The sequence below is a fragment of the Sceloporus occidentalis genome, unplaced genomic scaffold (genome assembly GCF_023333645.1).
Source record: "Sceloporus occidentalis isolate IW3139 unplaced genomic scaffold, rSceOcc1.0.p SCAF_2, whole genome shotgun sequence".
Taxonomy (NCBI): Eukaryota; Metazoa; Chordata; class Lepidosauria; order Squamata; family Phrynosomatidae; genus Sceloporus; species Sceloporus occidentalis.
The window spans coordinates 50,113,108-50,128,186 of NW_028316982.1; the positions used below are offsets into that span (position 1 = coordinate 50,113,108).

Sequence of the window (15,079 nt, forward strand, 5' to 3'; positions counted from 1 at the left end):
CCCAGACTCACACACTGCATATGTGTGCGTGTGTGTACACACACACACCCAACTTTTTCCAAGCAAGCATTCTCTGAAGATGCCAGCCACAGATGCTGGTGAAACGTCAGGAAGAAAATCTTCTAGAACATGGCCACATAGCCCAAAAAACCCACAAAGAACCATGCATGTGTATTGTTCTGTTGCTGATGGCAGGCCTCAGGCTGGGAGGCTAATGCAAAAGAGGATTATTGTCTGCTAATTGGTGATCATTACCTGCTGGGAAAGCCCCTGACTCTGAGTGGTTTCCCATTTGCATTTGCTGAGTCTTCATTTTGCTATTCTTCAGGACTAGTAGCCAAATTTTGTTCACTTTAAGGGTTTCTTCTTTCCAGTTGAAATTATCCAGATGTTTGTGGATTTCAATGGCTTCCCTGTGCATCCTGACATGGTAGTGGTTGGCATGGTCCAGAACATCAGTGTTTTCAAACAGTATTTTGTACCCAGGATGGTTTGTGGCATGTTCTGCTACTGCTGATTTTTCTGGCTGGCCCAGTCTTCAGTGTCTCTCGTGTTCTTTGCTTCTTGTTTGCACACTGTGTTTGGTAGCCCCTATGTAGACTTGTCCGCAGCTGGATGGTATGCGGTAAACTCCTGCGGCTGTGAGAGGGTCTCTCTGGTCTTTGGCTGAGCGAAGCATTTGCTAGATTTTCTTCGTCGGTTTGTAAACCATTTGAAGGTTGTGCTTCCTCACCACTTTGCCTATTCTGTCTGTGACTCCTTTGATGTATGATAAAAATACCTTCCCTTTGGGTAGCTGCTTATCTTCACTTCTCTGGGTTTTCCTGGGCCTGGCAGCCCTTCTGATGGAATAACCATTAGCCTGTAAAGTCCGGTCTACATGCAAATTACTCCTGCACTCCGAGACTCACACACTGTATATGTGTGTGTGTGTGTGTGTGTGTGTGTACACACACCCAACTTTCTCCAAGCAAGCATTCTCTGAAGATGCCAGCCACAGATGCTGGAGAAACATCAGGAAGAAACTCTTCTAGAACATGGCCATATAGCCTGAAAAACCCACAAAAAACTTTAAGTTTGGTTAATGTTAGATGGTTTGTTTTCTTAAGTCTAATAGTTTTGCTTGGAGAGGTATGTGGGTGTGAGTATGCCGATATTACCAGGTGTATGCCAGGTATCTGTCTATGCATGCTTAAGCCTGTTTAAGCCTCAGCAGTGCATCTCCTGTGAAATAGGTATTTTGCTGTACTTTCTGGTGGCAAGTAAGTGATTTCACATTTGAGGCTCAGACCCAACATCTGCTGTGTATGTAACTTTTTGGCCAAATTACTTGTCTCTGACCATCATCGATTTTTCTTCTGTAAAATGAGTGCTGAAGCAGGAAACTCTGAGATCAAAAGAGAGGCTTGGTGTTTGGAAGCCCAGAACCCACTTCTACCTAGCCTTCTAAGATCTGAGCATCTCTAGATGCTGTTGGATGCCAACTCACAACATTGCTGGATCGCTCACTATGCTAGCTGAGGCTGCTCGGATTCTAAGAAGATTTGGTGGACCACAGATTTCTCACACTTTAAGAGGTCCACATCAGTAAGCACAGATACTGCAAATGAACAATAGGAAGATGACATAATGGTCTGGAGATACTTACTAGTTTCTGTCTGGAAATCTCGAAACCCATCAAATATTGAACGAGCAGGTCTGCGTCTTTTTGGAGCTTCAAATGGACAGAATTTAAAACACAGATTAATTATAAGAAATATTCTGATGCAACTGCATTACTGTGTTATTGCAGAAAAGTCTCAAACCTCAGAACAGTTTTTACTCAAAGTGACAGGTTGTCTTAGAATGTCAGTAATATACGTATTGTGATATCTGTGCACATTAATTAGTACATAAGTATTGTGTTCTAAGTTTTGGATGTCTGTGTGTTGAGGCACATTTATTTTCTATTTATTGGATGCTATTCCACTTCTACAGTTTAAAGGGACTTCTAGATGAAAAATATACCAGAGAAAAATAAAATCCAAACACATACAACATTATAAAAAAGGGGAAATCAAGACAAGCAGGGCACAATACAACAATAACAATAAAAAAAATAAAGAACAAGGTAATAAAAATACCCAGTGCTGAAGGGCTGTGCAAAATAGTTCTTCACAGACCAGTGAAATCCACAATGTGGGAGGTCACACAAAATTCTTGGACAGAAGTGTGAAGCCACCAGCTCATGGGGTCTGATATAAGTATGGACCATAATGCTTCCTTATACTGTCCATATTCTATTCTTATCCCTATCTTGCTTTCCCACTGCCAAGTATTTCTCAAACTTTCCCTTCTCCTTTCCCAATGAAAGGGTTGAGGAAGTGTGCTTCTTCAGAGAATTAGGATGTAGCCTCAGGTCATCCAGCACAGGATTGAAGAATATGTAATTCAGGATCAATGGAGGGCAAAACTATGCTCACAAACCTTGATGCCACAGCTACTGCGCACCAGGAAAAGAAAAGGTTCATAAAGGTTCATACAGGGAGATTTTTTTTCAATTTTTTTGTGACAAAATATTAGCATTTTGTTTTAATGTTGCTTGCATCAGAAATGGACAAAAATGAGGCCCTGCAAGTCCCCAAAGCTGTTTTTGTGGCCCAAGACCCCCTCAGATTCCTTAGACCAACATTTTTCTGTCCCCTCCCTCCCAAAAAAACAAGTCAACTGCCACTTCTGGAAGTATCCAACAGTGGCAATTTAAATTTTAAATATGCTCTAACATCAATTCCCCTGCTTTGTTTAACATAAATAACAATATATACGTGTTTTTCAAAATAAGCAGTGGACACTGGCCACTTCTGGCTTTTCTTCTCAATATTTTCAAATTTTTTTTTATTTTTTTTTTACAATTTTGGCAGTCTAAGCTGCCAGCTCAGACTCTCTACTACTGCCTCAAGATTAAATTGATATAGAAAAAGAGAAGAATAATCGAGAAAAATAACAACAACCCAGAGGAAAGTCATTGCTCAGCTGGCATATTAGCACTGCAAGGAGAGTCTACTTAATTTTCTCACTAAAGTTTCTTTTTCCACATCATCCTTCTATCTACCCCACCTGTCTTGGAGCATAAGAAGTAAATGATGCAGGTTGAATGGAACTTAAAATTGCAAACCTTGGGGCACTTAGGAACCCATCCAGCTATTGTAAGGACCTGATCTTAGTTACGTTTCACTGAAATATGCCCTGTTGATTTCAATTTGTGATGGGCACTGGAAACGTCTCAGATAATGGGTTAAAATTATACCTAGGATGGAGAACAGTGGTGTAAAGGCGTGTGCGCGCATGTGTGTGGGGGTTACTTGCAACTATTGTCGGATAGTTTTACATTTTCTTCAATGTAAAAAAAATGGATGTGGTATGTACATACAGTAATACAATTATCCCTGAAATTTATCAGTACACTTACACTATAACAAACAAGAAAACCTTACGAAATTCATCTTGTCACCGTAAGTCAACAAGCAACTTGTAGGCACATACACAAACACTAATATTTGTATCTGTAAAATTGAGGTGTATCTTACATAATGAGCTAGTCACCCCTACCCAATGATTCTCCAATGACTTTTCTAGTGTTGAATAAGCAGCTTCATGAATCTCTGTGGGCTAGTCATCAGATCTCAAGCTATCCTATTACCTCAGTTACACTTTTCAGAGTGGAATCTCACAAGATATCTAGTCACCATCCCCAACTGACTTACATAAGCTATACAGTCACCCCTCCCGATTTGCAAAGGATCTGTTCCGTACCCCTGCAAATCAGAAAAACCGCAAATATCCAAGCCCCACTGGATATGGCTGCCAGCTCCTGTGCACGGTCCTGCGTGTGCGCCGCCCCCGTGCACCACTGTGACCCTCCTGGCTTCCCATCCACAGAAATTCAAGACCACGAACAGGAAGTTCACGAACTAGGAGGGAGAACTGTATTTCTCAATATATCTTGCAGCAGCAGCAGCACCAGTCTTTTACTGAAGTACCATGAGAGACACAAACTGTCATTTCAGAGAGAGATATCCTATGTGTAGTTATTTTTAATCAGTGTGCCAAAGACCTGTATCCGCTGCAACTGTTTCTTTCTTTCTTAGAAACTTGCTGCGCACTAGCAGCCAATAATTTGCAATCCAGCACGAGTCCACAAACCATAACTTTAATCCAGCCCATTCTCACAACTGCATAAATACACTTTATACTTCAGCATTTATTATCACTCACTACTGCAGCCAAAGAAGTGAGTTTATACCCATGAAAGCTCATATGAAAATAAAAACCAGTAAGTCTTCAAGGTGCTGGCACAATTTTTTTTCTTCTTCTCACTCCTCCTTTCTTCTTCTTTTTTTACTCTGCCTCATTTCTCCATCTTTAAAATGTGGAAATAAAAGTGGCAACATACTTCAAAATAATACAAAACAGCATATTCCCCAGACTGCCAATTAAATATGAAAGGTGGTATTTTATGCATAATTGGCACTGCTGGGGAATGAAAGTAATACAAACACTTCAATTCTGCAAGGTAACATGCTACAACTATAAAGAGGGGCAACATATAATGGCAAAGGAAGCCTGGAGAAAGCTTGTCAAAGCTCATTCTCAGTTATCACCGAACATGGAAGGGAAAACATTACAATGAAGCTTACTTACCTCCAAATAATGGCTCAGGTTCAACCAGAATTTCCTGCTTTTGTGGAATTGGTGCTCTTACTTCATCTCTATAAATGTTAAAAGCACATAATGACCATTACAATACGTATCACTGTACAATGCATTTCAAGGAGGCAAAAGCTATATCCATCCAGCCAAATTTTTTCTGTGGTGCCTGCAAAATCTATACTTGATGTCTAATTCAGTGTAGTTCACTACACTAACCATATAGTAGTGTTTTCACAATAGCGAAAACAAACTCAAGTGAGTAGAATAAGAAGACTGACAGTAGGACTTTATTCCTGAAATCACACTCTTCATGGCTATCCACAGAGCCTGGAGTAGAAGACCTGGACAAAGTGATCATAAACTAAGCAAATGAATAAACCCAACTCCAATAATATTCACACATTTTAGCATACTCATTAAGAAATTCAGGAGTAAAGGGTGCTGGCCTTTTGGTAAAATATGGCTTTCAATGTCTTCTAACCCTAACATTACTCTATCAAAAGCACTGTCCACAGTATGTAAACCCAACTAGCATACTTATTTATATCTTATGTTTTCTTATAGCATGTTTCAATAAGAATACAGTAAAACAGCAGGAGACCACCAGTAGACTTGAAGATATTCTGCTAGTTATATTTTTATACTTTTCCACACAAGTAATCCAAATGCAAATAGGAACTAAAAACAACCACATTTAATTATCACCACTACTACCATCATCATCAACATCACACTTCCTGGCTTATTTGTACATCAATCAATAAAACTAGAAGAATAATGTTTTCATAATTTTCAAGAATTATAATTTCAAATTATGATCAAGCTTTTACCTCCCATTCCAGCATATATCCTTTGATGAAACCAAAGCAACAGGCAAGTAACTCAAGGAATTCAGAAAGTGATATATTTGTTGTTATACAAGTATGACAGGTATAGAGGTTCAGTGCTGATATAAAGAGGAGGAGGAGAAATGTGAAAAAGGTGCACTTGTGATATCACAAATGTGGGACATGTAGGTACATAAAGGCAATGGTTTGTCTGGACTTATTCCCTGATATCTTTGTTTCTTCTTGGCAGGCAATGTCACACACGTAGTCATATTTACACATCCATTTCAACAAAGATGAAGGCCTAAATCCAATTTGTTGTCTCAACTAGTGTAAAACCACTGAATCAATAGAAATTACATAAATCCTCACTTATCAAGTTTCCACTGATTTAATGTGTCTGCTCTTGCTGGTACTAACAATTGAATTTAGCTAAACAATCTCTTGCACAAAGGGGTGGCAGTTGAATTATTAACGATGACATAAATACAGTGCTGTATGAACTGCATCCTATGTGTAGTTAGTTACTAGCAATGTACAAAAAACTTTTAAAGATAAACTACCAAGTGATACAGAAGCAATTTAGTGAGAGAAACTATGAACTACTACAGTAATATCTCTTGTTATCTGTCAAAAGTTAATTACTCATTATATGGCTAGTCACAAAGTTACATACTCTGTATGTGGCCGGAGGCTTGATACACTTGCAGAACTAGTGCTGGGTTCCTCAGCTATCCCTCCTCCATCTAGGAACATAGTAACAGCCATTTCCAGATTATTGTTGCACGCTTCAAGCATATGCTTGCCTACGCTTTCACTGGCACCTGCAACACAAAGAAAAAGAACATCAGGTCACAAACAAAGCTAAAAGGAAAGATCAAAGAATAAGTAAGATCACTCAAAAAAGCAAGTCTTCAGTTCCTCAAAATTAATAAAGCTGGGTAAGATCCTCTGCATCAGAGCTGGCCAACTGTGTAGCCAAGGGTCTGTTTAGGGGAATTTTATTATTATTGTTATTAGCTCAAATATTGCAAGAGGAGGGCCTGCTACGACAGCCCTTGCAGAATCGTCTCCCGTTGTGTATATGGGGATCCCAATAAATAGAGCTGAGACAGACTTCTAGAATTAATAACCAATTTATTTATAAAGGGAAAAACACATACGATTCACTAGCATACACACACACATACAAGGCTCAGGAAAAGCATAGGTTAGCATGGAATAGGATTTTAGGCATCACTGGGGTGATACGTACCAGAATGTAGACTCCCTCCAGGAATCCAAATGGAATATGATGGGGATGGCATGAGGCTCAGCCATGGAATGACTGGCCAGGAATCAGGAGCCAGGTCAGGGTTCAAGGGGACAGAGCTTCCCCCTGAAATCCAGACTGGCCCAGTGAACAGGCAAATCTGATGATATTTATAGGCAAAATCTTGCTTCTGGCAAAGGGGCTTGATGATGAGAACAAAGGTGTTTAATTACTTTCTTTTCACCTGGATGTCCCTGTCTGGTTGTCTTAGTGGTCTTAAGCTGCTCGTACAACAGACCCTGGGAGGGGGCAAGAGCCTCAGGCAAGGCAAATATTTGCTCTTCCTGGTCCTATGATAATCCCTTTATGCGACTCTCTAGATATGATGATGTGGGTGCCCCTCAGGGGTGTGTGTACATGTCCTCATGCCTTGCTGGCAATGGAGGACAGGCTATTAGAGTTCATCTAGGGGTCATTAAGGGTTATCATTTATACCAAAATTTATATGGAGCAGCATGGATAACAACTGCAGAAGAGGCAGGAGCTATCCACACACACCCAGGCCACACTACCACTCCCAGAGCAATGCGTGATATCATGCCACTTCTGGTGTTGAGTAGTGGCTGAAAAACAGGGGCAAGAGGACCCAAACTGCCACATTCTTGTGAAAGTTTGGGTGTTTTATCAAGCTAAATGAATGAATGAATGAAAATTTTAAAAGAAGCTTCAAAAGACTCTGGAAAAGCTTCAGGGGCTATAAAGTGGGGGCCCTGGTGCTGCATGCCTACCACACCCCTGCTGTACCTTTCTACCCCACCACACATTTAGTATACTGTAAATATATGTTCACATACATATGCTGAATTTCACAGTCATGTAACTCATCTGCTGCACCAAGATAATCATGATAATTTAACTCGCCATTCATCAAGTCAAAAAGTATAAGAAAGAGCTGCAGGTGTGCTTGCAGAATGGTGAAGGTACTACACTTATACAAACTTTGGGGGGGAAATCAACCACTTGCACAATTTTTTCACTACCGCTGTGCCCCAACAAGATTCTAGCCACAGTAACTTAATATATTTACTTCACATTTTATGCTTCTGAAAAATGAACTAAAACAAAACCTATACATCTTAATGAGACAAATATTTGTATTCTAGCCATGGTGCACACACAGATCTCTCCCTTAAGTTTCTGCCAACTCCAAATATATGCAAGCTTTCCTTCTCCTAAAATCTTTGGCATATATAAAGGATGGAGATAGCAAAAGTTTTATCAAGATGCAGAATTTAGGAACAAAAATTCTCTCTATCTCAATAAGTGATGCAGATCTGTTGATTTGTATTAATTAAGACATAAAATGAGATTACCCAACAGACATTTGAATCCCTTTTTGGGAGAAAGGCAGAATATAAATCCACCAAACAAACTAACAAGTCAGAAATATTCTAGAAGGCAAATCCCACCTTCATATCTCTATTGTTGTGTATCTTCAAGTCATGTCTGACTGATGGTAACGCTAAGGCAACCACAAAGCCAGCATGGTGTAATGATCTGAGCATTGGACTATGACCAGAAATCATGGTTTGATTCCCCGCTTGGCCATGGAAACCCACAAGGTGATCTTTGGTGAGTCACATGTTGTCAGCCCCAGATAACTTTGATAGGTTTACCTTAGGGTTGCCATAAGTTGGAAACAACTTGAAACCATACAACAACAACAACAGCAGCAGCAGCAGCAATCACAGAGTTTTCTTTGCAGAATTTGGTCAGAGGTGGTTTGCTCTTGCCTTCCTCTGAGGCTGAGAATGTGACTTGCCCAAGGTCACCCACAGGGTTTCCACGGCCAAGTAGGAATTCAAACCCTCGTTCTAGCCCAACACTCCAACCACTGCAATACACTAGTTCTCACAAGAAATTAGGAAAGGCCAAGGGCATGCTAAAGATTTCAAGAACAACCAATCCATACGACCGGCAGGATGTAAATCATAATCTCTAAGCTAAGTATCCAAGAAGTCTGTAGGAAACAGGTGAAAACTGCACCTGGTAAATCTGTCCATTGAAGAACCATTGCTAAAATGTGACATTTTAAAACCCCTTATTCCCCAAATGTGCCATCATAAGACAAAACATTTGTAAGGAGCCAAGCAGATGCACACATATATGGAAAAGGAGAATGATGAGGATATAGAAAGGGGAACCAATTGTAATACAGTTGCATCAAATCATACAAGGTGATTTCAGAAAGACACTGGATGTAGATCTTGCTGAAGTTGAAATCTCTGTCCCAATACTGAAAAGGCTCAAGTAATTTTTTTAAAAAAACAAACTGGGTATTAACTGAAAATCTGGGAAATTATTTTTAAAAGAAAACATTATAAAGGATTCTGAACATGGGATCTGCTAGTCAAACTGTTGAGTTTTTCCAATTTTAAAACAGTTTCCCATCCATAATCTCCAAAACTAGGCATTATATGATTAATAAAGCAGCAAATTATAATTTCAAACAACAATATTTTTGTGTTGTTTTTCTTTTGCCCCAAATGTACCTCTGATCTCTGTAAGGCAAGTTAGAGAAGTACAGTTAATACCTCCAACTGTAGTTTTTTCATTCAATATAATTTCAGTGACATTATTTTCAATACTCCTAAAACGGATAGAGACAATCAAAAAGTTCTAATTATAGCCAGAGCAGCCAGTGAAAAAACTGAATAGGATAACAGTATCATTTTGGTAAAGAAAATGCACATTGCCATTACTGCAACTTAGAAGTTCAACTCCACTTTTCAATTGGCTTCCCTTGGGTAAAGTTGATTCAGCAGTAAGGACTGAGTAGCACAGACCAATTAAAATGAGGTGATTCAACCTAGTGTAATGGATTATTAAAACACTAACACTATTCCTCCCTCAACTGTCCCATATTTAGATTTTGTCTCCAATGGAGACCCCTTTAGAAGCCATTTGTAGAAAGCAACATCTCTGTTTTGAAGCAGAAACAAGCTGGATATATAGAAGATAAACAACATGGAAATAAGGTTTCTAAAAACTAAAACTATTTATAAACATGTATTGCACAGTGTCAAATTAAACTGTCCATAAAATCTACACAGTGCAATCCTACGCATATCTACTTAGAAGCAGGTTCTAGTTAATTCAATGGAACTTGGGTAAACAATTACAGAAGTGCAGCCACTGTCTGTGACTCAAAGCTGGAAAACATATAGGAGATAAAAATAACCAAAGCACTGAAGCAACTTCACTATAAAAAGGTGTTTGTATTATTGATACTTGCTTGGACATAAATATATTTGCAAACCTCTTCCAGATGTGTTTACCAGCTTATTGCTTTCACCAGCCATTTTTCCTCCTGAGGGCAAGGAGGCCTTTGGGCCATACAAATTCCATTTTCCTGGTCATGCACCCTGCTCAACAGTTTATACTGGTATGAAATGCCTTTCCCTGGTACTGGGAACTTACACCACAGAATGGGCAGGGGCAATGAAATCCTAGCCATCTCTGCTGTTTCTGATACCATCAATCACTATATGTTTCTGGATTGTCTGGCAGAGTTAGGTTTAGAGGGTCATGATGCTACAATTGGCAAGCAAGTCTCAAAAAACGGCACTGGAGAATTTTGCTCCATATCATTACTTCTGTTTGCCACAGATGCTGGCAAAACGTCAGAAACTCTGCTAGAACATGGCCACATAGCCCAAAAAACCCACAAAAAACTATGGATGCCGGCCATGAAAGCCTTCGACTTTACAATGGCAAGAAATGCCAGAAGCTATAGTTCAACAACACGTGAAAGGCTACACAATCTGCAACAGCGATGTATCTTTATCTAGACAAGACAGAAGTACTATGGGTGGGAAAGTTTGCTGATGTGGTCAGAGGGAAGTTTACTGATGTAGACAAGTCATATTGGAAGGGGATGCACTCCCGAAGGATTACATTTCTAGCCTGAGGGCTCTTCTTGACTTGCCATTGACAGTAGGCACCCAAGTGGTAGCAGTAACTAATTTTTGGTTTAGTATGTCAGCTGTCATTCTAAATAGTGAAAGTAAACCTGAGCTGTTATGCATGGCAATTACGTTTAGACTGGACTGTAATGTACATGAGGCTGACTTAGTTGAACCCCAACCTGGCACCTAATATGGCTGCTCACATTCTTATTTGGGCTAGCTGATCACATCACACCATTTTTGCATGAGTTGCACTGACTGTGTTTCTGGTTGCACTTCAAATTCAAGCTACTGAAATGTAAAACTCTAAATGGCTTACATCTGTGTAGCGGGAGACAACTTACACAAACATCTTTTAATTTTATCCTTGGGGGCCCAAAGATATCCCACCATGGAGATCAGTTGAGGCTTGTGGGCAACAAAGCTGAACATATGACCCTCCAGATGTTGTTGGTCTCCAATTCCCATGTAGCCAGAACAACTGTGTAAATTTACAGCACTTTATAAATAAAGGATAATAATAATAATAATAATAATAATGAGGGAACTGTGGTCCAACATCACTTCCCCTGTGTGTACATATGTGTATATTTTAGATGGCATGCTTTTGCCAGGGCTGACTGGTTTGTTTGTTTTTTACTTGTAAAGACCATGTACATTGATAGCACTACACAAGTAAGCTATTATTATTATTATTATTATTATTATTATTATTTACATGTTACCAGCAGTTGACAAAAAAGTACTTCTCCATGGCTATGTTGCCTAATGATATTTGATTGGGTTTCATGACAGTTGGCTAATTCATCCTGTCATTTCACTCTAGCACCAAAAAGCACAATTAGATAAAAAATAGCCTGTCCTATGCTTAGACCACTGGTCCATCTTGCCCAGTGCTGTCAATACCAACTGACAGCAACTCCCAAGGAGTAACACTTTCATGTTTTACAACTATCCTGCTGTTAACAAAAGTAGGTCTTTCTTTGCTTTTTTCCAGAAGTAGGTATTTGTGTGTTGACAGATAATAGTTATCAATAAATAGAACCTCCATGTGACAGCTACTGTCACACCACATCCAAGCTCCAGAATGGACTTGGCAGAACGCGGATCATTATCTGAGATGGAATGCTGGATTTCCCTACCTCAATTAGTTTTTTCAAGTTTTCCCAGTGGATAACTTAAAGAAAAGTCTGGTGCAATAAATCCTACAAAAATACCCTCTCCTCCTCACAATAATACAGTTGTAGTAGTTTGAGTGTTGGACTACAACTCTGGAGACCAGGGTTCAATTCCCAGCTTGGCCATTTTAAACCTTGGGCAAATCACACTCTCTCAGCCTCAGGGGAAGGCAATGGCAACCCCCTTCTGATCAAATCTTGTCAGAAAAACTCTGTGATAGGGCCACCATAAATGACTTCAAAGCACACAACACAGACACATACATCATCTTAGTCATCACATCCTTACCAAATGATTACTCTTATCACTTATATTTATACAGCAACTGCTTAATCCAGCTCTGAGTGTGTAGTACGAAAAGCCCAGCAAGAATGACTGGGAGAGTAATGCACCTGTAGTGTTTATATATTCCAGTTAGGAAAGTCTCTCTCTCTCTTATGCAGAGTATTTAAGGAGAAAAATGAGTAATTATTTCTAGGGAAAGATTATTATTGTAGATTACTGCATTACACTCTTATAGTTTGGCTACTGCACTTTTTCCTAATTAAAATTTTATTGAGTTTTTAAAACAAAACACATAGTCTGTAGAACAATGATAAAAACAACAACAACAACAATTAACTACAAGGGCCAAGGGTATGATCTGGCTGCCTCCTGTTGCATTCTGGGGTTTGTAGTTTAATGAGGCCAAAGAGCTCTATGGCTGAAAATTCTAAATGCCCCTCCCTCAACTACAAATCCCAGAATGCAACAGGAGGCAGCCAGAATAGTTAAAGGGGAATAGTCACACTATAAGAATGTAGTGTGATAATGTCCATAATTATCATCATTATTATATTTATTTGTATCTTGCTTTTTCGCCAAAATTGGGACCCAAAGCAGTTTACAGTCTAAAAACACAGTACAACTAAAGCATACAAAAGTGACAATTAAAATTAACCAATTACACTATTAAAACAGGTCATTTGTTTCAAAATAGAATACAACCAAAAAAAGATTTTAAAAAACACTTTAAAACAGTACAGTGTGCCTGCACCATACGTGGGCCTGCCGTATGAGTATTTGATGTTACACACACAGCAAGCCATGGAGGACAAGATGGCTTGCACAGGAATCACAGAATCATAGAGTTGGAAGAGACCGCAAGGGCCATCCAGTCCAACCCCATTCTGCCATGCAGGAAATCTAAATCAAAGCATCCCCATTGACAGATGGCCATCCAGCCTCTGTTTGAAGACCTCTAGGGAAGGAGACTCCACTACACTCTGAGGAAGGAGTGTGTTCCACTGTCGAACAGTCCTTACTGTCAGGAAGTTCCTCCTAATGTTGAGCTGGAATTTCTTTTCCTGTAGCTTGCATCCATTGTTTTGGGTCCTGTTCTCTGGAGCAGCAGAAAACAAGCTAGCACCCTCCTCAATATGACATCCCTTCAAGTATTTAAACAGGGCTATCATATCACCTCTTAATGAGCCGCCATAGATTGTAAAGGGATTTAACCTTACACAGTTTTTCCTAAACGCGGGGTGTGTGTGTGTGTGTCTGGAACGGATCCCCCATGTATAGGAAGGGGCCACTGTACAACACCTCCAGGACATTCTTTAAAAGCCTGTCTGAATAAAAAGTCTTAGCTTGCCCACAGAAGACCAACAAGGAAGGGGCCATTCTGGGTAGGAAGTTCCAAAGTTTAGGACCAGCCACCAAGAAGGCCCTCTCTTATGCCCCCCCCCAAGGGTGCTTATGATGGTGGTGGGACTGAGAGAAGGGCTTCTTTTCAGGATCTTAAAGTCTGGGGTGGCTCAGGCAGGGAAATACAAAGATATAGCCATGTTAGTCTGTAGCACCAGTTTGTAGGGAGATTTTATAGCGGCTTTGACACTAACTGAAAGAAAGAGGTTGGCAGCATGAGCTCTCCTAGACAAAAGTCTGCTTCCTCAGATGCATTTGGTCCATATGCATCTGAGGAAGTAGACTTTTGTCTAGCAAAGCTCATGCTGCCAACTTCTTTCTTTCAGTAAATCTCAAAGATCTCTCTGCATACTGGGAGATATGGTCTGCCAAACAGCCTGGGCCTGAGCCATATAGGGCTTTAAAGTTCATAACCATCACTTGGAATTGTTCCCAGAAACAAACTGGGGCTGTTTCAAGAGGGGCCTGAGTTCCATCCCGCGGGGCCCCAAGGCTGGCTCAGCCTTCCATCCTTTTGTAGGTCGGTGAAATGAGTACCCAGCTTGTCCTGGGCAATTGGCTTGCATGAGTGCAGAGTTCTGTATGAAGTGGTATAGAAATGTAATTACTACTGTACTGCTAAATGCTATGGTCTCTGTATCCTGCCTCAATTAACAGCCGGGATGGATGGCCCTTGTGGTCTCTTCCGACTCTATGATTCCCTGGACCAGCTGAAGTTTCCAACCCTTTTCCAAGGCAGGATGTACTAAAAGAAATGACAGTACCTCCCCATAAGGAAATCATTCCTGCCCATTAGGATTCATTGTGGAATACTTGCCCATAGGGAATCACAGGGGAATACTTGCCCATAGGGACACATTGGGGATACTTGCCCATTGGGAGACATAGCAGAATGCTTGCCCATAGGGCATCCTAGGAAGCATCTCCCATGTTTCTCTATGGGTAAGTATCCTGCCATGACCCTCCATGGGCAAGTGCCGTCCCTTCGAGGGCCTTGCGGGGAATGCCACCCGGGGCCCTTCGGGCAGTGCCTCCTCTTCCGTCCACCATCCGCAGCCGCCTTCCCACAAAGGCGCTTCTTCCCCTCGGCGCCTTCCTCCGCATCGCTCCTTCCCTGGGCCGGGCGCCTCATAACTCCTACCTCAGCGCCCCATTTTCGGAGCCCCCTCCCTCCCTCCCTCCCTCCCTCCGCCGACCCTCTCCTCCTGCCGCCCGGCCTCGCTCCTTTCCCCCTCCGACGGAAGGACGGAAGGTCGGGGGGCGAAGCGGCCTTAAGGCCCGCGGGGCGCCTCTCACCCGTGATGGCGGTGAACTGCTGGATTAACCCCTTCAGCGCCGTGGCGGCAGCGGAGCCCCCGGGCGCCGCCATCTTGCCGCCTCCCTCTCGCACCGAACAACACTCGCCACCGGCCGACCCCACTGCGCACGCGCCGCAACGGCGCTCCCCGATTCGCCCGGCTCGCTTTCAATTGCAATAT

General features: G+C 41.2%; 1 protein-coding gene across 1 annotated transcript in view; it reads right to left on the reverse strand.

Annotated features, from left to right (window-relative positions):
- The window catches only part of UBXN7 (UBX domain protein 7), a 34,927-nt gene extending 19,848 nt beyond the window's left edge, over positions 1-15,079 (reverse strand). Inside the window, exons 1-4 of the mRNA XM_089509337.1 lie at positions 14,898-15,079; positions 6,193-6,340; positions 4,681-4,748; positions 1,649-1,714 (exon numbers count right to left, since the gene is read on the reverse strand). Of these exons, the coding sequence (XP_089365463.1) occupies positions 1,649-1,714; positions 4,681-4,748; positions 6,193-6,340; positions 14,898-14,970 (355 nt within the window). The 5' untranslated portion in view covers positions 14,971-15,079. The remainder of the gene's footprint in view (positions 1-1,648; positions 1,715-4,680; positions 4,749-6,192; positions 6,341-14,897) is intronic.